At 39.0% G+C, this 26,127-nt stretch overlaps 1 protein-coding gene across 1 annotated transcript; it reads right to left on the reverse strand.

Annotated features, from left to right (window-relative positions):
- Window positions 1-559: 559 nt before the first annotated feature.
- c2cd2l (c2cd2 like) lies at window positions 560-25,349 on the reverse strand. Its single transcript, XM_047378799.1, has 14 exons — window positions 24,916-25,349; window positions 10,289-10,384; window positions 9,057-9,176; window positions 8,641-8,751; window positions 8,039-8,152; window positions 7,790-7,889; window positions 7,569-7,701; window positions 7,194-7,258; window positions 5,987-6,108; window positions 5,600-5,771; window positions 5,409-5,507; window positions 5,008-5,141; window positions 3,875-4,088; window positions 560-3,482 (listed from the first exon to the last, which is right to left on the reverse strand). The coding sequence occupies exons 1-14, from the start codon at window positions 25,312-25,314 to the stop codon at window positions 3,229-3,231; spliced, it is 2,133 nt and encodes a 710-aa protein (XP_047234755.1). The 5' UTR covers window positions 25,315-25,349; the 3' UTR covers window positions 560-3,228.
- Window positions 25,350-26,127: the final 778 nt, after the last annotated feature.

The raw sequence follows: 26,127 nt of genomic DNA on the forward strand, positions 1-26,127 counted from the left end.
GCTTCTTTATCAGAGGACCTTCTTCTACATGACTGGTTTTTGAAAAGGACTTGTTTTGGCCTATTTTGGGGCTTTCCTCTTTTCTGTAATAACCAGATGTGTTAAATGTTTACCCAACAGCTGTCCCTACAATGAATTTAAACCTGCTTTAAAGTTCTTTGCGGCTTTATCTATGAACTGTTTGTGTATTTCTTGGTCTTCATGATGCTGTTTGTTCACTAATTTTCTCTAACAAACCTCTGTGGCCTTTACAGAACAGCTTCATTTATATTAAGAGTAAAGGACTCACCCAGACTCTGTTCAATAGGCGGATTCAGAAGGTAGGCATACTAGATATTAATCAGGTTTATCAGGGAAAAGGCCGCTGAATACAAACCCTTTTTTTTTTTTTTTGCAAAACAAAGTAAACCCGTGTTTCAATTTCTTCACAACACTTCACAATAAAGCCCACAAAAAAACACATACAATCTTAACAAAATCCATTGAAGCGTGTGGTTACAGATAAAATGCTGAATGTTCTGGGGTTATAAATTTATCCAGAAGAAAATGCAAAAACTACTTGATGTTTGAAAAATAATTTATTTGCAACAAATTAGATTTTTTGAGTATGATAGAGTTCATATGTATCCTAAAATTTGCACCCACTGTTTTACATAAAAGTCACATTTATATATACAGTATGGCAGAGTGCCTTGAGACAAGGAAGTGGCTTTTTTCTGTTCTAAAGGAATTTAGTTGTAGTGTTTTTTTACAGCATATTTTTCAGAAAGCAGCAGCTCCACCTTTGGAATACCTTAACATCTCTTCCGACGTATGAGAAAAAACCCTGAAGACTGAAGCATTTAATTTGGTTCTTCTGTCATCCCAAAACGATTGCAGTCATTTTAAAGATTTTCCCACAAACAGCTGAAAATATGTACAGTTTCACACGTTGATTCTATAAGCCTTTGATGGGTGCAGTAGTTTTCCTCGTATGCTACTGTACAGTTACTAATAATTGAATTTCCAGCCCTGAGTGCAGTCCCTCCACTCCACAGTCATATTCCGAACTTGGTTCACTTTGACTGAGCTGAGCGTCTCTGAACCCTTCAATGAGACAGTCCAAGCTTAGATCTTGCTGTGTTTGATCTACAGTGCATCTCTAAATTTTATATACACTTATCATCAGCAGTAAAAGTTATTTGAATCATATAACAATTAATTTGATGCATGCTTTTTTTCCGGATGGAACGATACAACAGCCAGGTTCAATGACATTTCAAAACAAGAACAGGGCATAAATTAAAAATTGTAGAATTTCTCTAATCCACACGGACAAAATTAGGGCTCAGATTTATACATAGAGCTTCATTAATATTTGATTAAATGATACCACCTCATTTTTTGTAGCCATCAAAAAGCTTCTGGCATAATTCTGCCACATACATTTATTTTACTCATATTTCAATAATTTTCAACATGGTTGAAGTTGGGAGCATCCCAGAAGCGTAATGTTAACTGGCAAACCAATTTTGAAGTGTGTTTTGGATCATTGTCCTGTTCGAACACCTAATTGTACCCTAGATTCAACAACCTGACCAAAACTGTTACCTCAAATGAAAAAATAAAAATGTTTAGGATGTTCAAACACAATCCATGGACCTGTCAAAAGCTGTCCACAGCAAAAGTATCATGGACCAAGAGAGCATGCTGACAAAAAAAGAAGCCTCTTCTTTAAAATGGACATTTTCAAGCACGGCTGAAATTCACTGCTTTTTCATTGAGAAGCCAAGTGCTTCCTGGAGAAAAGTTTCACAATTAAAGAAAAAAAACTGAGCTATCTGCTGGTTGATGTTTGGTTGGTACCTCAATTTTATCTCAAATCAGCAGCTAGATGGTTAAAACGCAGAACTGCATGGATGACGCAAGGTAACTATAAAGCTTCTGGAGTCGTCCCAACATGAACCTTATAGAAAATGAATGGACCATGTTTAAAAGTCAGGTCTGTACCAAACAAAACAACCAATTTAACATAGAACTAGAGAGAGCTCTTGCAATCCAGCGGAGAGACCTGGTCAGATATCTACTAAAACCCAAACCCTGAACCTACAGAACCTACAAAAAGTGTGCCATCAAGGTGCAATTTGCTAAATGGCATTTATCCAAATACTATTGGAGGTACATACATGTATGGATAATTTTGATATTCTGTGGATTAGAAAAAACACAGCATTGAACACAAAGTTTTTAACTATTTAATTACAATTCATTAAAGTTGTTTGAAGTATGATTATCCCACCCTGAAAAATAACTCTAAGTGCATCATTAAAAGCTCTACATTAATAATGCCAATGAGAATTTAAAAATTCCAGACTGGCAACAGTGTGATAATGAACTGATCTGGATTTTTTGTAAGTAGTTTTTTTGTTGAGAGGCATTTAACCCATGTAGTAAAAATATTTACACCAGTACCTGACCATGGTGATTTTTTTACTCATCTGTTGATAAAAATATTCTCCAGCATTCTCCAGCATAAAAGATTTGTCTGAACCTTCGAAAAACACATCTAAAGTATATATCCCACAGAAAACAACTCCTTAACACAAAATTACTATAAATAATGTATCTTCTCTGATTTAGGCTATAAGATAAAACATGAAACACAATATATTAAGTAGATACAGTTCAACTTAGACAGATTTCTGGTAAGTTGTATTTAAAATGAAAATTGCATAGGAAAGCACACCTGTGTCACTGTTTTACAAAGTAATGCAACTAGAATTCTTTTTTTGCAGAATAAAATAAATAGCACATTTCATAAGTCACACATAATAATAAATTATCTTTTACAACGTTTAAAATTTGACATGTGCTGTAAAAAATTGAAAATCTCAGTCCAAAGTGCATCCAGTAGCGTCACACCGGCGTTTTTACACAATTGTATGGTTTTAGAGCATTCCCACCAATCTCAATCAAACACTGTAGTTCGCGTTTAAATAGGGCTAAAAAAATCCACTGAAGCGATTCCTTTCTTCTCACTGAGGTGCAACCTATCCTTAAGAAAACAGAGTTCAGCATCCCATTCCAGATTACTATCATGATTTGTTTGTACTGAAGGAGTATTAGATTCACTTTAGAGAGGTTTCCTTCCACAATTATCCTCTCTTCAAAAAGTGCAGGTTGTAACCCACTTGGATTGTCAGCTTGTCAAAGATTGACCACAGACCCATTAATTATCACTAATAATAATCAATTATCCAGAGAGGTCGCCCCTCCGTTGGTAGCAGCTGCCTTGCCTTTCGATTTGCCGGACGAGCGCAAAGAGAAGCGTTTGATGATGCGTCGGGAGATGCTGCCGGACTTTTTGCGGCTGGTGCCTTCGGCCGGGGCGGCAAAGTTATTGCCCATGTTGGAGATGTCCTCATGGGACTGGCTGAGGCAGGGCTCCTTCTCTCTGTGCCTTCTGCGGAACAACAGCTTGGAGCCGCTCTGGAGGAAGCCCACTGCAGAGAGCAGACAACACAAATGAAAACACATCGCTCACTTATGGAGTTTTACATAATAACCGGCTAATTTCTGACATAAACCCTTTGCTGATTTAATTTATTAGCACTAATTATGTTTGCTGAACAGCAATTTTATCTGGATTTTGCACATGCTGCAGTACAGCCTCTAGAGGGCAGTATTTGCACAAGCTGTCACTTGTAAACTACGACTGGTAAGTTGAAGTCAGAGTTATGAAAGACAATTCATTATGTTTTGGTACTTAAACTGTTTACAAAACAGGATAAAAATGAATAAATCTATGATTCCGATCATGTTTTAAGGCAAATAAGAAAAGTTGTGCTCTCAGTTTGCAAAATTAACTTTTAAATGCCTCTTCATCTGACTTTACCCTTATGGTCCTTCAAGCTGCGGGTCTCCAAGGCACTAGCGGAACCAGTATCGGACTCCACATCTTCCACAGAGGGGCGCTCCGACACATCAGAAGGTGTGGTTTCATCCGGGTCCTGGTGATGCCCCGCCCGGAAGTGGTTGCCATGCATGGCCGCATCCATGGCGGCCGCGTAGCCAGTTGACAGTGCACAGTTGTCCTCAGTGAGATGAACCTGATGGAAATACAGGTGAAGCATTAAGATGTGTATTGCTTACCACAGAAAGTGGTTTAGGACACTGAAGGGGACTGTTGGCTGTTACATTACAATGGTTTCTAAATGTATTTGTAAAGCTACTAAGACATGGCTTTCCAGCTGAACTCCAAGACAGAGAAGTGGCCAAGAGGCCCATGGTAACTTTTGAGGAGCTGCTGATTTCCACAGCTCAGGTGGGATAACTAATAGTGTCTCAAAAAATGTAGCCCTGTAGCAGGAAATGGCAAACATGTGGAATATGCCACTCTGGTCAGATGACAACTAAAACTGCACATCACCCTGAGCACACCATCCGCACAGTGAAACATGGCGGTGGTAGCAACATACTGGGGGGATGATCTTCTTTAGAAAATGTGAATACAATTCAGATAAAGTGCACTGAAGTTTATGGTTGAACAATGAAACAGGAAAAAGTCTGAAGTGTAAAAATACTTTTGTACTTTTTCTGTATATGTATTTCTAGATGTAATTCTAAATCTTTGTATACACTCTAACAACATTTGAATTCCTTCATTTACACCCACTTTACACACACTGTCACTTTCTACAGATTTTTTGGCAAAATCAGGTCAGAAGATTTTCATTCTACTATTAACTCCTATAATGGCAAGGATGTAATTGAAAGATAAATATAGATCACACACATGGCTAGGCTTCATGTCACGATGTTTTACATGCACAGTGGAGATGAAGGTTATCAACATATATATTAAGAACAAGGTTTTTTGTTTTTGTTTTCTTGAAAAGTCAGCGAAATTATATATTTCGCTGACTCATGGAAAAATAATTAATTTTGTCAAAATAAGTGTGTCTGCTGTAAAAGGCAGTGAGAAAATGTCTATTATGTCACTGTAGGACACAGTGTCCACTCTCTGACCTTTGACACGCCGGAGATGATTAGTGTGCTCCTTTTTGTTGGCGTCTTCCATGCTGATTTGGACGCAGACTCTGTCAGCTGCCGAATGGCTGTCTCTGCAACAGGATCCATGCCATTAGACAGGCGGTTGCTTTCTGAGCAACACAAATACACACATCTACATCAGCACTAGACTAATAAACTGTAAAATACTCTTTTTCTAAACATGACGTTTGTGATGCTTTATGTTGCCCATTTGTCAAATAAGCAACAAAGGGTTTCTGAAGAGAAGCACCCACACAGAGTGCATAAAGTGTAAAAGACGTGCATTCCTCTCTGCTCACATTACATGGCTACTTGCTGCTTATTCTACTTTGCATCTGTTTTGCAAAACAATGTCTGGTTTTCAGTGTGGAACTCACTGCTCGGATTGAGGCTGCTGCTGCCTCTCTCATCAGCCAACACAGCTGCTTTCTTTTTGTTCACCTCGACTTTGGCTGGTGAACACAGCGGGGAATCACCTGAAAGGCAAAATCACTGGTATTTACTTGTACAATTATTTATCTTTGGCAATTACCCGAGCACTATAAGATACTTAGCTCTGTAGACAAACCTGGGGTGCGATCAAGCTTCATTCGTGACTGGACGGTGGTGACGGTGGTGACAATGGTGCCATCTGGCATGACTGTTCGATCCACATCGACCTTCTTTGTGGGGGTCAAAGAGGAACGAATTGGCAAAGCATTCTGGGAACTGCGAGGTTCCTCAGTTTCTACATACAGCAGCTAGAAGAATACAAACATAAAAAAAAATAATAAGGCTGTAATGTGTAACAGAGTAAATAAAATTGCCCAAAGATGTTCAGAAGAAAATGGCATCATCTGCAAAAAAGCAAACACTCCACTTTTTAATGTGAAAAAACAGATCTTCTAGAGCATGAAAGGAACTTTAAAACGGTTTTCTAAAATTGTTAAATAAGGAAGCTCATCTTTTTATTTACCTCTGTGGTGATGGTAGCGTCTGGTGCTAAACCAGGGCCAGGGCATAGAGACAAAACATGTTGTCCAGTTGGGATTTTAGACTGAAGGTTCAGGGAGATGGAGGCGTGACCCGGAAGAAATTCTATCAGGTTAGAGCATAAAAAAATATTCATATGAATAATACCGGTACAACGTGTAATCCTGTACTGTAGATTTACTTTAATTTTTAATTAGAGATGCAAGTTTTTTGGTGCATGTCTTTAGCAGCTTCGCAAATTTGGACATTCAGCTCAAGCAGAATCAGATTAGATGGAGAGCTTATGTAGACATTAATTTTCAAGTTTTGCCAAAGATTTGTTATTGGATCTGGGTCTGGACTTTGAATAAGCCATTCTACCACATGGGTATGCCCTAATCTAAACCATTCCACAGTGACTCTGGTTAGGGTCTTTAGGGCCGTTGTCAGGGTGAACTTCTGTCGAACCCAGTCTCAAGTCATTTACACCCTCTAACAAGTTTTCTTCCCTGTATTTAGGTCCATACATCTTCATCCATCAACTCTGCCCCTGCTGAAGAAAAGCTTTACCGCATGGTGCTTCCACCACCATATTTCACAGTGTCAATAATGCATTGGGGGTAACTGGTGGTGATAGTTTTCCATCACACATAGTGTTTTGCATGTAGGGCAAGAAGTTTAATTTTGGATGTGACCAGACCACTTTCTCACATGCTTGTTGTGTTCCCTACTTGCCTTGTAGCTAACTCCAAACAAAACGTCTAATAGATTATTTTAAAAATGACTTTCCTCTTGCCACTTTTCCATAAAGGATTTGTGGAGTGCACCGCTAACAGTAGCTCTAACGACAGATTCCTTAACCTCATCTGTGGCTCACTGCAGCTTCTCCAGAGTTACCATGGACCTCTTGGCGGATTCCAGATTAAAGTTCTACTTATCCGGCCTGTCAGTTTAGGCCTTTTAGGGGTAAGGGATACAGGAGGCCTTCAATTTTTGTGCTATGTTGTGAAAAAAGGGAAAAAAGCTCAAGAGATATGAATACTTTTGCAAGGCACGGTATTGGGAGCATTTCCTAGTGTAGTCTATTACAGCAAGTCTGCCAGCTGTGCATTTTCAGACAGGGATGGTTTTGCTTAAACAGTCTAAACGATATTGCTGATCACGTTTGTGGACTGCTGCCAGTAACAAATGGATATTGAGCTTTTCCTCACGTTCCCTTGTGCCGCTCCGCTCCAAAAGCCTGATCCTGAGCTCTTTGGTTTCCAGGCCCAGTTCCCTTAAACACACAAGAAAACAACTGTATCAGAATGCCAGGGAAAGAATACATGAGGAAGAGTCAAAATGTAAAACACTGTCAGATAAAATTTATTAAATACATGACTGTAAGGGTCTTCTACATTGATTTAATTCACTGTTAGTTTATGATTCTTATGCTGATAAATCTTTACTTATGTTAAAGATAAAATTAGTGCTTTAAAATAATTAGAACTGTTGCAACTTTTGCAGAACCATGACACAATACAAGGAATTTTATGTAGAGGAAAACACATTCATTTGTTGCTTTAGATGAACATTTGGAAACTCACAGCGTAATTTCTTCACTCCATTCCAGTGCAGCATTGGGGTTGCTCGAAACAGGCAGAAAGTAGGTCCTCCTCTCAGCTGAGGGTTGGTCTAGACTCAGGACACAACAGAGCTCCCCTGATCTGGACCACAGGCCTGTCAATAACACAGTGAGGAAGTGAGAGCTCAGCTCAGCAGAAAAAGCTGAGCAGAAATGATCTGATACAGGGAGAGAATATCTGACCTTTATTTAAGGTCACCCTGAGCTGCTGGAGGAGGAGCCGTCTCACTAAGAATCCATGGGATGTGGATGTGGCTCCCACTGAGAGGTGGTCCTTTGGGGACTGGGAGTGTGCAGGGATAACAGTGCAGAGTTTTAATCTACTTAAGCTCATAATCTATTTGTAGAATTCATCCTTTGGCATTCATTTGTGTCAAAAATTAGCTGATAATTAATTTGTCCCCTGGGTGGCAAGCAAAAGGGTTTTCTCACCAGACAAGGAGACATAAAAGCCTTGAGGTTGAGGACCATCGCTGGCTGGGCACCAAAGAGAGTGTCCTCAACCATTCCTTTGATCATGTCCAGGTCTGCTCCAGCCTCAGATCCCTGAGAAGGTAAAAACAGCATCCAACTCTCCTCTGATGATGCTGAACAATGCAGAATTAAACAGAACCAGCTAAACCTCCCTGCTTTAATATTCTTTTCTTGTCACTTCCAATGATATTCAAAATGTTGCATTCTTCTCCATTTGCTATCCATTCTACATCCTTGTCTTCTAACTCCGACTGTCTTCATTAGTGCAATAAATTACTGATGGTAAATATTGGGTTGCCACAAATGAATGCAGCCTGCATGTTCATGTAACAATATTACAGAGTGACATTTCCTCCGTGACTCACGATGAGGTAAATGGGCCGAACGGTGACTCACATGCAAATCCTAATGGGTTGCCTGAGATTTATTAAAATAATCTGGTAAAAACGTTGATTGAATGTAGGCTTTTGGTTGGCAGAGACTGAGCTGTCTCAGAAATAAGGTCTTCACTGGCTGCAGGCATATCATATTAGCGTTGTGTCGGTATCAAATGTTCTCACCTGTCTGTGCAGTTTACAAGGGGACACAGTCAGAGAAAATGATGGCTGCTTGGAAAGAGTCCAAGATATCAGCAAGCCCTCATCCTCCACTTCCTCCAGGGACACTTCCACCTGAGAGAGATGGACAGTTGGGTAACACATCCAATGCAGGAACAAAAAGCAAGATGAACAGGGATGTATTTCAGTGATAAAGAATCATAATTTCTGCAGAGCAGTTTCTTGTAATATTTACTACAATCAAAATAGTAAAGTCTGCATTCATAATATAACACATTTTATTACAATTAGGATCCGGACTATGTATTTTTGCTTGTTATAGTACTTCTGACTAGAAATTATAATAATTTTCTGCCATTCTCATATGCTTCAGAGATCAACATACCAGCTTCACCAGCCCCAGCCTTGTGCTTTCATACCTTAGCCATCATAGGTACAGTGGTGATCTGATAGGTATCCATGGAAACAGCAGCGGGTGACTGCTGGGTCACAGTCACAGGAAACATCAGTGTGTCTACCCAGCATTTACAGTGTAAAACCTGCAGAAGGAGAGTGGGGCGAGATGTGTCACAGAAATCTTATCTAATGTTATCTTGGGTTTCTCTCTGCGTTTGTGGCATCAGTCACAGTAGGACCGATGAGATAACACAGGCTTCGTTGTCAGAAAGAGAAACTGTCTGGGGCAAATATCACTCATCACACAGCTTACTTGACTTAATCACTGCAAGACATATTCACACAAGAACTAAGGTAATAATAACAAAAAAATTTAATTTGAACGATAACCTGCTATACTCCTTTTATTAGTTCTGGAAAACATCTGTGAAATCATTGGTCTTATCTGGATGTATAAATTACAGAAATAAACGTAGAAACTTTAAGCAAAGGTACGATGTCAAAGAAAAGTATGTGTTTTCAAAATTATTTAAAAAAACAAATCAGAGCAGTGTTTTTCAGATTTTTATTTAAGAATCTAGATTCATACTTTTTCCATCAACTCTGACCAACTTCCCTTTCCCCTCCAAAACATATTTTCCACATGTTTGTCTTCATGTTTTAGATGTGTGTCTACTGTAGCACACACTTCCTCAGTTGCCCTCAAGTGCTGCAGAAACCTGTTAATCACGCTGTTAAGTCAGGTGTGTGGCAGCTGGGAAACACCTAAAACACTCAGGACAGGTGGTTAGGAAATTCTGCACTAGATGACTTGTAACAAAATATAAATGGGATCTTTAGTGGTTTATTTCAACAATGGCCTTGTTCTCACCCCTCTTCCATGAAGGCCAGATTTATGAGGTGCATGACTCATATTTGTCCTGTCAACAGAATGCACCACCTAAAATGTGTTACCATAGGCCTCTTGGTTCTTGTGATTATATTGGTGGACACTCTTTATTATTTCGGTGACTTCCAAGACACCAGTTTTTATTTAGGGGTATCAAAGTAAAAGTCGCCGAACACAAATTTACACCCTGCTTTTCAGATTTTTATTCATCAAAATTTGGGAAATGTATCATTTTTCTTCACAATTATGCGCTACTTTGGGTTGGCCTATCAAATAAAATCTAAATAAACTACATTGAAGTTTTTAGAACTAATAAGACAAGAGATAAAAATGGCTGTAAGAAGGCTTTGTAAATATGTTTCTCACCATTTTGGTCGCTGACTGGTCGGTGCAGGTCACGCTATCTATTGCAGAGCCAGCGGTTAACTGGAGGCTGCTGTCAAAAGTTATCTGGAGGGAACTCTGGTGGAGGAAGAGAAAGAGAAAACTGTCCTAAATATTACATAACAAAACGAGGACACACATGTGGGGGATGCAGGAAAGATTATGCTCCACTTGGCCTTTCAGTTGTATCTTAGCCAAATACACTTCTCATGAATCTGATTGAGCTAAGATGTAACTCAGGTCAGACACAACAACAAATTCTAAGCATATTTGATTACAGTTGTGGTGACTGAAGCTGCTTCAAACATCTTTGAGAAGCAGAAACCATGTTCCTAAGAAAAAAGATTATTATAATAACTTATCAATGGTAACTTTATTTTTCAATTGTGATATAATTTATACAGAATAACAAAGTAAGTAAACTGATTGTTTTTAGGTCTTATTGAACTTATTGTATAATTTAGAATAAGGAAACAGAATAATGTATTATTAGTAAGTTATGGTTGAGGGGTGGAATTAAAACATTTCTACTTCCTCCCACTTCTTTTCAAATATGTAAATTATTGTACTGTTTCATCTTTGCACTGTTTTATGGGTATTTATTATTATTGGGGGATTCTTTTGTTTATTTTTGTGCTTTTACATTGTTTGAAATAAACTGTTTAACCAACACAATTGTGGAAATGCAAGCAGTCAGTACCAGCAATCCTTCGTTGGGCTTTGATGGTGTCACTTTATAGTGTTTAGCAAAGTAATCGTTCCCAAAAAAGCATAAAAAACAAAGGCAGCTCTGTGGATTAGTGGACTCAGATAATTTGAACCTAAGCATACTTGCAAAAAATTTTATATGAAACATATCTTTCAGGTAGTAAGCAGAAAATGACAGAAATCTATAAAGACTGCCACTTAATAAACATCTACTAAATGGAGCACCTCAGCCAATCCTGCGAGTCAGTTGTTCCGGCATCATCCATTACAAAAACTGCATCAGTCAGTGCTTAGTCATGCGTACAGCGAGGCTCCATTTCCTGACTGAAAGTCCAGGTCAGAGGATACTCCGTACAACACAAATTGGTGTCTCATTAATAAGAAGAGGTCCAAGAAAATCATGGAAACACTAGTGTTCTGCTTCTGTGAAATTGTGCCAAACAATTGGTTCAGCTGGACAGTTTTAACTGGCACAGATGATGCAAGTGAGGTAAAAAAAAAAATCTCCTATTGTGGGACCATATGTTCCATCAGATCCGAATCCAATCTAAGTCAAACACAATAGTAGAGACGAGCAGAAGTGCTGAGGGTGATATAATGAGGTTTCTAGTGTGTGTCAGTGTGTGTGGGTGTTGCAGGCGGACAGGCAGAAGGCCAAATGCAACACTACAAGCTTACATAGGTTCAACTGGACCAGCACTACAGTTACCTGACCGATGAGTACAACTGGCTGTGTTTACTTCAGTTAGCTGCCTTGAAAAACTGCACATTCATTCAGTACATCCAGACTGCAGAAAAAATAAATGGTGGATTACAGATTGTGAAGTTTAAGTGGCTGCTGTTGATTCCATCTATTAAGAGACTGAATCATTGAATCAAGAGGTGAATCACTGTAAAAATACGGTCAGAACAAAATAGAATCATAGCTGCAGATATTGAGAAAATATGAGCTGAGGTGAAGGAAAAGAGACAGGCGAGAGTCGTAGAGTCTGAGAAGCTAAATAAAGTCTGAGCCATTGAATTATCAGAAAACAAACATACTAGAAATGCAACACAAATCATAATGCATTTGCATCTGAGATTTGTGGCTCTTGAGTGTCACAATAACCATTGATGAGAAGCAGGGACAGGTTTCTACTCTTGTAAATGTCTTCAGGAAACATTAAAGCCACACTGCCAACATGGATCACATTACAATATGGTCTGAGGGAAGGTAGGGTCACTAGAACTGTAGTTTCTGTGTGTTCTGTCAGAACTCATATCATTTTCTGCTAATTATTTGGACTGAACTTTTACTTGAGCATCATTAGTCCATCCATTTGTCTATCTACTGTCTATATATACCCAACTGTCTGTGTATGTTCTCGGGAGGCCAAAAAAGTCTATCCTGGTAAGGTTGCCAGTCCATTACAAGGATCATATTCTGTAGAAATAAAACCATTCACAACTTGCAGCAAATGGAGTCAGAAAATAATCATAAATAGTTATCTTCTAACCAAAACACCTCTTCCACCACATAACTTTTAAAATGTGGCACATGATGCCACACCAAAATGAAGGAGTATAGAGAACACATATATATTGGAAATGAATACTATGCTTGATTTGCCTTAGAGGTCTGAGCAAAGATCTGGGAAAGACATCTCACCCTATTTGAGCATTTTCTGGTTGCAATTCGGTAAACCAGTGTGACTGCTAACTGTTTTGACCTTACCTATAATAAACAATAGAAGCAGACAACAATATCAGTCATTTTGTACCACTTCTTCCATAGCGGGTCGTGGGGAAGCTGGTGTCTACATCCAGCCATCAATGGGCGGGAGGTGGGTTACACCCTGGACAGGTCGCCAGTCCATTGCAGGGCCAGACAACAATGCATTCGTCCCCATTTTATGCTTTCAAATCAGGATCATGTTTATTAATAGAGGTTGTGTACCACTGGTCCAATGACATATAAACTATCAGAAGTACTAATATAACGTTTCCAGTGGCAACTTTGGCTGAATTTGAACTTAAGGTTGGCTGCCGACTATCCAAGTTCAAAGGGTTGTATTTGATTTTTCTCCTGCACAACAGATGAGACTGATGACACAACAGTGAAGCTGTCTACAAGAGAGCAGACATTACTTCTTGACTGTACCACAGTGCTTACTCACAATTTTAATGTTGAATGAAAGGTACTAAACAAAAACGTTAAAGAACTGAATTTTTTGTAAGGTTTCCCAAACTGTTGCGTGCTTGTGCATGTGATTTTGAGGTGTGCATGTGCAGGGCAAGGGTGCAGACAGCCTCCTAAGGACATCCATGGTGTCATGTCAGATTTGTCAGCATCATTCCCTCTGGGTCCAGCTTGTTCTGTAAAGCATGTGGGTCAGCCAGAAATACCCCGGCCCTCTGGCTTCTGATGACCCTTTTTGATAAATTCTTTTGTGTACTTTCTGTTTACGGTGCACATCCGAGGCTGAGACTACAACAAATAGAGTTTGTTTTGTCGAGCACACACATACGACACTGCTGCTGGGGAATTCTGTTCATTTTTAAATAGGCAAGCTTCTTAACTGCACAAGACATAAAAGACAACACTTGGTTTTCAGCTGTGCTAGCCACAAAAGCTATGTTAGCTAAAGTAAACATTTGCATACAGAAACAAGGACAATAAAGCACATTTGGGAACATGGCTTCCATAGTGCACTGTAGCTGTAAGGCAAACTGCAACATAGTGAAACAAAAAAAAAAAAAAACATCTTGGAAAACAAAGACTCAAGTGTTTCAGTTGAAGAGCTTTCATCTCCATGTAATAACTAAACTGACTTTTGGAGTTTTACGTATTTTTGCGCACCTACTTCCTCTTACATAAATGTTGATAAACCTGTCTTACTGAGTGAATGAAAGCCTGAACGACAAGTTTGTATTCCCCAGATGCATAAAATTCTTTACTTCTTGAAACTTTGGGGTTTCCTTCATTTCCTTCAAGTCCAGAAAACTTCTAAATAGAATACAGTCCTCCTAGTCCACACTATAATGGAACAAAATGTTAAAGAGGAACTTTATCCAGATCTTTAGTAACAAGGTATGAGAAGATAGCATCAAAATGACTTACATTAGTTGGAAGTTGCCATATATGTCATACATTATAAACATGAGTATACAAACTCCAGGTTAGATTTTTGGATTCAGTGGCAATTATTATTCCTGTCGCACAATTGTGTACCTGCCTTGCATTTCTAATTACTTCTGGGTCTGTTATTATTAGAAAAGGTCTTGCCATATTAAGTTGTTTATTATTATTGCCTTTTAGTTTTGCCATTCAGATTAATTTCTTTGTGTTTAATTTTTTATTTAATATTTCATGTATTCTTTCATATGCATTTTGGTCTATTCTCTTATGTTAGTTTCAAACTTTTTCCTGGTTTGTAAATCTTTTTAAGTCGTAGTTCAGATCCTTTTGTGTTTATTAATCTCCCTCCCGAACTTTCCCTGCTTTCGTTCTCTCACAGCTATTGCACCTCTCTTCTGAGTAGTTAATCTGGTTCTTTTGTCATTTTCTACCCCTCCCTCAGTATTTAAACTTGTGGTTTTTCATTGCTCCTTGCTGGATTCTTCTATTATCTACCTGTGCTCCATGTGCTGCTCTTCCTGTGATTATTCCTGTAAGTTCTTCTGTTATTTATAAATAAAAACTCCCTGCTTGAGTCCTTTTCTAATCTGTAAACGTGACAGTTGTATGATCTAAGTGGCTGCCACTGAATGGTGACCTACAGTACAGACCAAAAGTAATTCTAAAACAAGCTGGCATTACTAGTTCTTTAGGTTGTTGTTTCCAAATCATCAGATGATGCACAAAGCCCTCATGTTTTAGATAAAACAACATTAGAACAACTGAGGTATCCTGGTACAAACACCTAAAAAGCAACACATCCCTTGCTTTTTGTGGCAAACTATCTTGAGCTAAAAGTTCAATGCTTTATACACTGTATATCAATTCCCCCAAATGGTCAAATAATTACAAGCTGAATAAATCAAAATATACAGTACAGACCAAAAGTTTGGAGACACCTTCTCATTCAAAGAGTTTTCTTTATTTTCATGACTATGAATATTGTAGCTTCACACTGAAGGCATCAAAACTATGAATTAACACATGTGGAATTATATACTGAACAAAAAAGTGTGAAACAACTGAAAATATGTCTTATATTCTAGGTTCTTCAAAGTAGCCACCTTTTGCTTTGATTACTGCTCCACACACTCTTGGCATTCTGTTGATGAGCTTCAAGAGGTAGTCTTTAGAAAGGAATCTACAGTACTTGAGCATAATCACAGGACATTAATCTTCCAGCAACTGGCAGCCATTGAAATTGACTGCGTCTTGAAGCTAATCACAAGGCTCTTTATAATTGCAGATTGTGAGAGGAGGTTGAGCTTCCTTCTAAGCAGATGCATCCCGTTATGTGCTCCTCCATCACCTTGTGAAGACTGCTCAACATCTTGTGTCAGCCGTAGATGTTGCTGATTTATATTTTGCACATGTAGGCTGACCAGTCTGTCAAGCCTTCTGTGCAAGAATATAACCAGAGCATGCACAGAAATACTTCATCATGCAGATATTTTTATGGCTAAAGAACAGAGTCAAACAAAGAGAGACATTCTGTCTTGACAGGTATAGGAGGGTAATGGAAGGACCGCGGTGATGATTCTTTAGTAAAATTACACCTTATAGCTTTATCTACAGTAGTTCTCAAAAGTGTACACAGTGCGATTTAAATTTGAGGTATTTGTGATGTAAAAAATGAGATGATGATGTTAAAATGTCAAAACATTTTCCACATATTGTTTGAGATTAATCCTTTGAAAATCTTTTAGAAGTACAAAAATTCATCGGCCATTAGGCAAGAGGCAGGGAATACACTGAACAGGTCACTAGTTGCAAATGTGCAGAGATTTATACAATCATGCAGATTGGTAGGGAAGCTGAGAAAGCTATGAAATGAATCCAAAACCTTTGAAATTGTACACTTCCAACTGAGTCACAGTCATGAAATTGTGGCCCACAGTTTTAAGTTTAATTTCATCAGAGCATAGCACATTCTCCCACAAGGTCTAAGAACAATTTAGCCAGGCTTGGATGTTTTCTTTGGAAGAAAAGGCATCTATTTGATTAACAGGTGTTTGCACACTTTTGAAATACATTGTATATTAGAAAATGCTGCAACAGGTAATAGTAAGGAAAACATTTACCTTCTCAAGTTACCAAAATTTGCCACTTGCTTCATCTTAAAGACCTGGAGAAAAGAGCTTGATCTACATGGCCTCTGGGAGGTCATAGTGTGTGGTCATAGTGGGTCTTGTAATGAATTGTATTTAAAGAAGGTAGATACACTCACATATCTTTTAACATGTAAAGGAAGTGACAGAATAAATTACAGAATAACCACAGGTGAATCATTCCTTCTTTAAGCTAGGGGTTTGAGATTCTGTTTTCAATTCTTTGTTGGTGCTAGGCGCTACATTTTGTGGCAAAGTAAATGCCTTAGGATTATCAAAGAAGAGCTTGTATATAGCAATTGCACTAACAGGTCATCTCTTTACAACACTGTTTGGTAATGTGGACATAAGCCCAATTCACAGTCTACCATACGCTTGACCATCTGCTGATCTGCCAGGCCAGGGTGACGTAAATTTATTTTTCTCTACACGAGGGATCACCACTTCCCTCCCTGGTCAAACAACATACAGCCCTGAGTTTAATGAACATAAGGAGTGCAAGCACCAACAACATGAGCTATGATAAAACTGCCATTCAAAAAGTGGTCCCAAACACAACAGAAAAAAAAAACACACTCCAGGCCAGTTCCTACCTTCCCCAAGATGCACCTCTATTGGGTACCCATGCTTTACGATTTTGTCCCAACCTAATTCATTTTTATTCCCATTGGCAGTAAGTATTTTGAATTATTTGTGGAGACAATCATACAATTGAACAACTCTCATAATATTTAATTGTACATTATTTTTTAGACTGGAAATCTGTCAATGTATACCCAACTTCTTGGCCACTCATAGCTGGAGATTGGCACAAGCCCCCCTCCGCAACCCTGCAAGGATTAAACTAGTATAGAAAGCTGGATGGATGGGTGGATTACTTGCTAAAAGGTTTACATTATATTCAGTTTCCATCTAATTACCATTTAGGCCAGTTGTCTTTCAATCATCAGTTTCCTAACACGGTACTAAACAGGTATAGAGATAAGGCTCCTTTTTATGCCCAAAAAAAGTTGGATACCAAACAGCTAAAACTTCAAAGGCATGAAATGCCAAAGGGACAAAATGACCTGCACACATAAAACCACAAGGAGAGGAAGAAAAACAAAAATACAAAATACTAGGGAAGGAGATTGTTGTCTCTTGCATTTGGATAATTTATCATTCAAGTACCACAAAGAAACATGTTCTTTGGAACATAGGACAAATCGGCAAATAACACCACCTAGCATATAGCTTTCACATTGAAAGATCCTAACAGTGGGGTTTTTAACCTTACACAACAGATCCATTTAGTTTCTACAGGGAAAATAGGAGAAACAAGTGTTCAAGTATCCTAAACCTGCAGTACATGTACTAACTAGAAGGGGCTGACTTGGAAAGACAGGTTAAATGGTAGAGAGACATGGCTCTAATACTGTTATACAAGTACCGTACTGCTTGCGGTGTATCTTTAGTTTAAACCATGTTCTTTAACCAATCATGTAGCAGCAATGGATAATACCTTTCTTCTCACTTTAATTGCTTTTGCAGGATAACACAACAAGTCCAACTCTTGTTGTATTGCACGTTTCTAACAATCCGTAATGATGGGGTACTTAGAAATTATTTACTGAGGTGGCACTGAAGTTTTTAAAGTCTGAAAACCACTAACACAGAGGCACATGGAAGGCTGACTCTTATAGCGCCTGTCTACATTTTAACATGTTTATCTGAACTCATTAATTCTACAATTTATTAAATGGGGGTTGATGTTACGTTTTTAATTCATAGTTTCGCTTACAGTAAGATGGATAATAAAACACGCCATGCTTTGGAGTAGAGTTTATTCACAACTGAATGTTTTTACCATTCTCAGTCAGATTCTGCACTTAATGTAAGCAATTTTGAAATTTCAAGTTATAAAAGACAAAAAAAAACAGGCGACAAAAAATATTAAAGTCAAGTCATAATAACCTCAGTCTAGATGAACGGCTAAATCGATCAATTACGTATATTGAGTAAACAGTATAAGTGTGAAACAAGGAAAGCATATTTTACCAGTTTTTTTTTCCAAATTTACCTTAAAGGTATTCTTTACAGAAAGAGCTAGGTAAATCCCTGCAACGTACTGTAATATCAAATCCTGAGATAATAGCTGGAAGGAAGTTCCAAACTCTTTCAGCTGAAAAGGTGATGCTGAAAACCTCCAATGATGCATCAGAAGGACAAACAGGCAGCTCTGGGTTAGAAGAAAGTGATATTTCACCCCTCCAAACCCATTATTACTCTCATCTCATTGTTGTGTGGCTTTGAGTGTCAAGGTCAGGTCTTCCCTTTAGCAGTGTTTTGTTATGAGAAGCACGATTCTTATTCAAAATTACCGAGACAGAATGAGAATTCCTCATTGACGTCTCTGTTTGTTCATTAATATTCTTCTAACGTCAACAAACTCAAAAACAAACTTAGAATTTTCTTTTTTTAGTATGTGACTCAGTCCATTTGAAAGAAAAGATTTAATTTCTATGGAAATACCCATAAGGCCTATCATTTTTTACAGCGAGGAGCTACACTCTCACTCACGGAAATACAGCCACTTGTGTTTAATGTGCTGACAGCCTGAGAACTAAAATATGACCTTAAGATAAGTGCAATTCTAAAATCCTTTCTGTAATAAGGCACATGCCATGGTACACTGCCCTCCATGTCATATTAGATTTTCCATATATCATGCTTGGCTGCTTAATATGTTGTTGTTGTTGTGGGTGGTTGGTACCTGTCAGAATAACATCCAGGTAAACATCGGATATCAGGGTTTCCAAGCAGAAACTTGCAGTAGTGGTAGAGATTGTCAGTGGCATTTGCCTTGCTGATTTAACGGCAGGAATTTATTTTCTGTTTTAATGCGTCACTAGATAATAACGTATTTATCCTGTGTTTAACAGGCTCAGATGTTTTTGACATCTACGTGTGTTTTTTATCTTTCTTGTCCTTCAGATTTATCATCTGGCCTGCCTGCTCCTTCTCACATGCGGTGGGGATGGGCTTGTATACGGTTATTATGGTATTATAAGTTTAAGGAAAATTACAATAGTTTGAAAGTGTTATTTTAACTGCGCAAACATTTTAAATCTGCATTTCACTGTCCATTTTTGTGCGAATTTATTGGCTTTGTCAAAATCTGCCAGTCATGGATTGTTGTGTTCATTAATTTCAGTCCAATGGATCAACATGGATGGGTGGCAAAGATTAATATTTGTTAGGAAGACTATACATAAATTTGCAGTCAACAGGGGTTTTGTATCTCAAGCAATTTCATCATCGTTTCTCTTCTAACAACAGACATTTTTACATAGTTTTGTCAGAAAGTGACAAACACGAGCCGCCTCTGAGCTGCCTTCTTAAATCACAAAATATGTTTGCCATGTTTCACACACACACACACACACACTCTTGTTTTGCTATATGTAGTGAGGACCATCTGTTGACTCCCATTGACTTCCATTGATTTTCAGTCATTTTCAACCCTTTCTATGCCCTAACCCTGACAATAACCCTAAACCTAACTATTACCAGTGCATGCCTAACCCTAACCTTAACCTAAACCTAAACTCAATTCACATCTTAGTCCTAAACCTAACCGTTAGCAAAATAGGTCGTGAGGACCAGCAAAATGTCCTCACTTTGGTACAAACGGTCCTCAATTTGATGGTGAAATCGGGAAAATGGTTCTCACTCTGATGCCAAGACAGGAACACACACACACACACACATGCACGTCAGCTTTCATAAATAAGGCTGGCACAGTGAAACCAAAGGAGATATAGCGTGGAGGCTCTATAAGGGGTGACATATAAAATGTCTGTTTCGCTATCTCCTTTCCTAACAGGCTAAATGCATCAGTGGTGTGTGACACTTTCTCTGTGTTATTCTATTTTCAAGCAACGCTGTCACTGAGGTACCCTTGGCTTGAACTCCAGTGATCTCTTCTGTTTCTGCGGACTTCATATCGACCTCTTCAATGTGTGTTAATGACCAGAAATTAAGTGACCCTGTGATGTGACGGAACGGGACATAATGTGACGTAGGATGCCTGACATGAAGTGAGTTGATGTGATGTGGGGTGTCCTGACCTGGCATGCCTTGGTGTTGCAGCGTAATGTGATGCAGAAAGAAATGATGCGACAAGTAGCGTGGCATATCAGGACATGGCTTCACGTTAAACCAATTTTATTTGAGCTTTTCAAATAATGATTATTGTAGGCTATTGGACACAACAAAAATGTTTTTTATCTATGGTAAAATAGGTGATATATTTCTCACAGTTGGCCAATTAATTGAATTTGTATTTCAATGTATTTTAAATGACAAAAAACAGTCAATTAAGAAAATGATTCTTTTTTGTTCTTTATGTGGAGTTTGTGCATTTTGCTTTCAAGCTCTATGACAAATGTGTTCAATTATTTTATTTAAATAATTTTATTTCAGAATAGATGTAAATTGGGATTCTAACGTTTTGTCATAATCAAGCAGTGTTAAACAAAATCTAAAAGGATTTTTTTCATTTAGTAACTTCAATTTCTTTATTTCATTCATGGCTGACCAATTATTATCTGGATGTCTTTCATACTCTTCTTTAAGTGCTCAAAAGAAAAAAATCAACGATGAGTTGCCCTCTGTTTAATCAGTATTTTACCCACTGGACTTTCCACACTTGCAGTTTTCATAAGACAATGCCCTGCTATGTTATTTACACCACATCCCAGTCACACTTCTGATTGGGTTCATCACACAATTTTATTTTCACTTTATGATGAGAGAAAATCTAAAAGGCCTTGAGGAATTCCTAAAAATAGCAGATGAGTTACGATCAGTAAGTCTCCAGTGGTAAAACAAAACACTCATCGAGTATACAAATTCCCCCAAATCGTGTTTTAGTATCCTGATAAATCAGGATTATGCCTCAATGAATTCAATAACTTGCAGCACTTATACATCTATAACGTTTTCTCTGCTATAGAATGGCCTTTTTTTAAATCTAAATTTCAGCAGCGTCATTTCAGGTCCTCCTATAAGCATCAATCTGAAGCGACAAACTGAAGCTGCATCTTCACTGCACCATTGTTCCTCCAGGGTTGCTCAGGTTTTGTCTAATGCAGAAATGCAGAAATAAAATCGTGAAGCCCGAGTTAGAGGAGAACGTGACTCTTGTGGCACCCTGGCACAGGTCGCCACTACCGTGTCTGCTTTCACCATGGCTGGAGCAACCTATCAGGCAAGTTGAGGATGCTGAATGTTTGCGAAAGGCAAAGAATGCGATAAGACTGCTTCTTGCTATCAAACTGTTTCCCTATCCCCACGAAATCCTAAAGCAGGTTTTTCCAGTCTGGTTTCCAGTGACGGAGCGAAAAACGTGAGCATAACAACTGAGATGAAGTCAGGTGGCTGTTACAGCCTCACAGAATATGATAAAAAGCTCCTTGAAGGTTTACAAATCCAGCTGCAACCAAATATTTACATAGACTCTATAAAAAGACACCAAACTTTATTTTCTCTCTGTCTGACATTAAATCAAACAAAACATTTTTTCTGTTTTAGGGTCAGTTGGTGTTATTAAACTTATTTTTATTAATACTTCAACACAATTAAGGAAACCAATAATGATGATGTCAGGCTTTTGTAATCTTCTCATAGATTAATGTGCAACCTTTGAGCTTAATGGAGGCACACCTATGGGTGTATTTAAAGGGAACACCTCAAACAAACTGCTTCCCAGTATGACATCAGAAAACATAATAAAAATCAGCTAAGATATCAAGAAGAGAATTGAGAATCTCCACAAGTGTAGATGAGCCTTCGGTACAATTTTCAAATGTCTGAAGGTGTCATGGTCATCTATTCGAACAATTATGTAAAAAAGACAAATATACAATTCTGGTATGAATCAACAAAAGAAGAAAAGCAAAAGGTCTTGCGAGGATGCTGGCTAAAGGTGAGAGTGTCATTATCCACAATGAGCCGAATACTGCAGCAACCTGGGCTGAAATGCCTCTCAGCAAGGAAGAAGTCATTACTCCAAAAGCAACCTAATAAGTCAGATTACAATCTGCAAATGCACTCAGGGGAAGAGTTTTGGAGCTATATCCTGTGGTCTAATCAAACTAAAACTGACGTGCTTAGCTATAATGACCATTGTTACAATTGGAGGAAAAAGGAGGAAGGGATAACATTATAAGATAAGAACCTTATGTGGAACTATCGAAGTAGCTTCTCACAACATCAGCCAGGAAGTTAAAGATTGACGAAAATGTGTACTTCCAAATGGACATTGACCCCAATCATACCTCTAAATTAGTTACAAAGTAGCTTACGGGCAACTTAGTCAATGTTTTGGAGGCGCCATCACAAAGTCCTAAACTCAGTCCTGAAGAAAATTCGTAAGCATAGCTTAAAGAATGGGTTCAAGTTTACACCCTCTCATCTACTCTGTAAAATATGGGGGAAATTTGTTGTGCTCAAAAGTTCAATAACAATGAGCTGATTTGCATACAACCCAGACACATTTAGAGTCAGACTGCTCTGTGCGCAGCAGATATTTTATTGCGATGACTGAGCTCAGCACACTTTGGCTCTCACACACACAAACAAAACACAGGCAGCTTGTCTTTGTCTCACCAAGTCTGCTATGTCAAAAAAAAAAAAAAAGTCTCTCCTTCTTTCAATAACTCTTTTAAAGCTGTTCTTCAGGTTAAAAGGTTCAATCTAAGCTCAATCCCTGCAAATCCATTCCTAAAAAGAGATTGTGCTATCATTGACCACATCTCTGCCACACTGTAGTTTATTTTATGACTGCATGCCTGCAAACGTCTTCTGAATTAAAGTACAGAAAAGTGCATCTGACATCTGGAAACCTGCTGTCATTAAAGTTGCCAAGGTGCAGCCAAGGTTTAGAGAAAACTAATTGAGTTACTCGTGACCAACAGCTTCAAAGGGCAAAACGGATCAAGTAATTAGGCCCTTGACAGATAGCTGAGCTGGCACTGGCCCGCCTACTTTCTGTAATGGATTGTAAAAGTGACATTTTCCAATAAACCACTGAGAGATTGCTTTACAAAACGTCAAACAAATTCTGCTAAATGAAAACAGACACAGGGTCCTGCAAAAGGATTTTGTCACCTAACAAACACAAACTTCAAAGTAATTTATTGGGGTTTTCTGTGATAACACAAAGCAAGGAGTTATTGTCAAATGGAACGAACACTTTTACAAATAGTACATTTTAGAAATAGAAGTCAGAAAAGTGTGCCGTGCATTTGTATTCAGCCTCTTTTACTCTGACACCGTAAAATCTGGCATTTATAGAAGAGTGGCAAAAAAAACACAGCAAACAACAAAATGCTATGTGTGGAGAAAAGCTAACTGCACATAACCCAAAACACACCATTCCCAATGTAAAACATGGTGGTGGCAGCATCATGCTGTGGGGATGACTTTCTTCAGCAGGTACAGGTAAGCTGACAGAGTTCCAACTGAGCTTGAGCTGTTTTTAAAAGAAGAATTAGATGGAAATTCCAGTGTCTAGATGGGCAAAGCTGGTAGAGAAATAGCCAACAGATTTGCAACCAAAATTGTAGCAAAGGGTGGTTCTAAAGAGTTAAAAAAGTATGCACACCAGACTTTTCAGATGCTTTTATTGGCAAAAAAAAAGGAAAATCATGCACTGTTTTCTTTCCACTTCACAATTTTGTGCTACTTTGTGTTGGTTAATCACATAAAGTGCAGTACTATTGAAGTTTAAGAAAGTAAGGTGAACATGTTTATGAGGATGAATACTTTGCAAGAAATCTCAACTCTTCAAAATTAAAACTCCAAGCAGAAAAAGTCAGTTGCTCTCTATTTTAAATGCGAGTGCTAAAGCAGGCTCCAAAACTCATCATCATCATGTCTGAATGACACCTCGTCCAGGGTTTACCTGCACAACCAAGGGGATGCTTATATTTAGCAGTGGTGAGGATGGAGTTGCTGTGTTTGTGCTGCAGGTTCACTGAGCAGATTGATCTGACCCCCTTTAAACTCCCACACATCTGTGCTGTGTAGCACTTTTATAAGTGGGGTGAATGATAGGAGTCGGGGAACCTTTACTCTGCAAGTGCACACTGGAAACATCTGCCTGTAAAGTGCAGACTTTTGATTCACCCAGATCAAAGGAACTATTTAAGGAAAAGGACCTTTAGAAACGTATGCTAAGCCTCTAACAATTGCCAGACCGCCAGCTGTCTGAAGCACTGACCACCATGAATCTTTCATTTAGACAGTTTGTTTTAATACAAGCATCTGGAGAAAGGTGAAATGTGATTTGCTCTCTATAAAGCACACATCCATATTGGATTATTTTTATTATGTGTGGGTGTTGCTGTGGCTATGCTGACTAGTCTCGCCTCTTTACTCTTTTGTGCATTGATTGAGAGCAGTTACGCAAGCCTCTACTCTTCCATCCTCTTACCGATTAGAAACACTCAAAAAACCTCCCACACCTCCATCCCACGGGCTCATGAACTGCTGGTTAAATATTCACTCTATTTAATTGAGCAACCTGAGGTGCATCTTGCTACCTCAGTGTACAAAATACTTCTTGTAACCAGCTTACGGTCTCAACTCACCCCATGCCTACATGCTTGCTCATTCAAAGCCTTCACCCAGGTTCTTTGCCAGTGCTCCTTGAAGGACCTGAAGGAGAACAGAGATGTCAGCAGCCCTTTAACCCCGGCCTCAGATGCAGTCCCTCCATCCTTGCCAGAGTGCAGCTTCCTCTGCAGGAACCCCCATATGCCTTCAGCCTGAATCTGTTGGGGCAGAGTGAAGAAGACATGCTGCTGCTGCTGCTGCTGCTGCTTCTGCAGCCAGGTTGTCTCTCGGCCACCTTGCTTGGCTGTCTTCCTGGATTTCCAGAGCCGCAATACAGTCAGCGAGTACTGGAGCAGCCATCCTAGCACTATGAGCAAGGAGGCCAGGAAGAGAGCCACCATACACATCCAGCTCAACTCCTGGAGCTCCATCATCACCTCCTGGAGCCTCTCATATCCTCAGGTCCAGATGAAAAGATCAGAACTGAGAGCAGGTCAGCTCCCTTTGGCCTGGAAATGCAAGCACACAAACGCAACTTTATTATGCCTGTATTTACAGGTTATAAGAGAAGGATCAAACACATACATTTCGGTTATACCCCCCACCCCATCCACTTTGATATGATTATTTTTGGGTCTCCCAGCATGTTTCAGATGCACCGCAGAAGCCGATGTAATGAAAACTGCGTATATCTTCCAATGAAAATAAAAACGAATCATGGAGACTAAAATGAGATCTACACTGCGCACATCAACAGAGGAAACTCGACCAACCGACAGCAGCTTGGCACCAACCTGAAGTTTAATTTAAAGGCTCCGATCTGCAGGCTCCAGGTAAGAGAAAGCGAATGAAGCCTTCTTCACGGCGATACGGAGCGAACCCAATGGTTAATATGAGTCCCATCTCCGTCCCTTCAGGGCTCCGTCTGCCGCTGTCTGCTCCATTTGTGGATCCAAAAACAAACCTTCTGCTCTCTGTCAGAGCATTACAGCCTCCGAGCGGTTTAAAAACCTGCGCTGATTGCGCACCCCTGTCAATGTCGCTGATCGCAGCTCGTTAAGACGACCTGACAGGGAACAGCAGTGACCAACAGGTGGCGCTGCGGGGGAGGAAGGGATGGACAAAACAAGCAGCGAAAGGCAAGGCCTTCAAAATAAAAGCAGGCACTTAAAAATGAAAAAACATTATTTTAAAAAGATAAAAAAGAAACGAAAAAGAAGAAGAAAATATTTTTACATTTTGGGGAA

Source organism: Girardinichthys multiradiatus, chromosome 11, assembly GCF_021462225.1.
Source record: "Girardinichthys multiradiatus isolate DD_20200921_A chromosome 11, DD_fGirMul_XY1, whole genome shotgun sequence".
NCBI lineage: Eukaryota > Metazoa > Chordata > Actinopteri > Cyprinodontiformes > Goodeidae > Girardinichthys > Girardinichthys multiradiatus.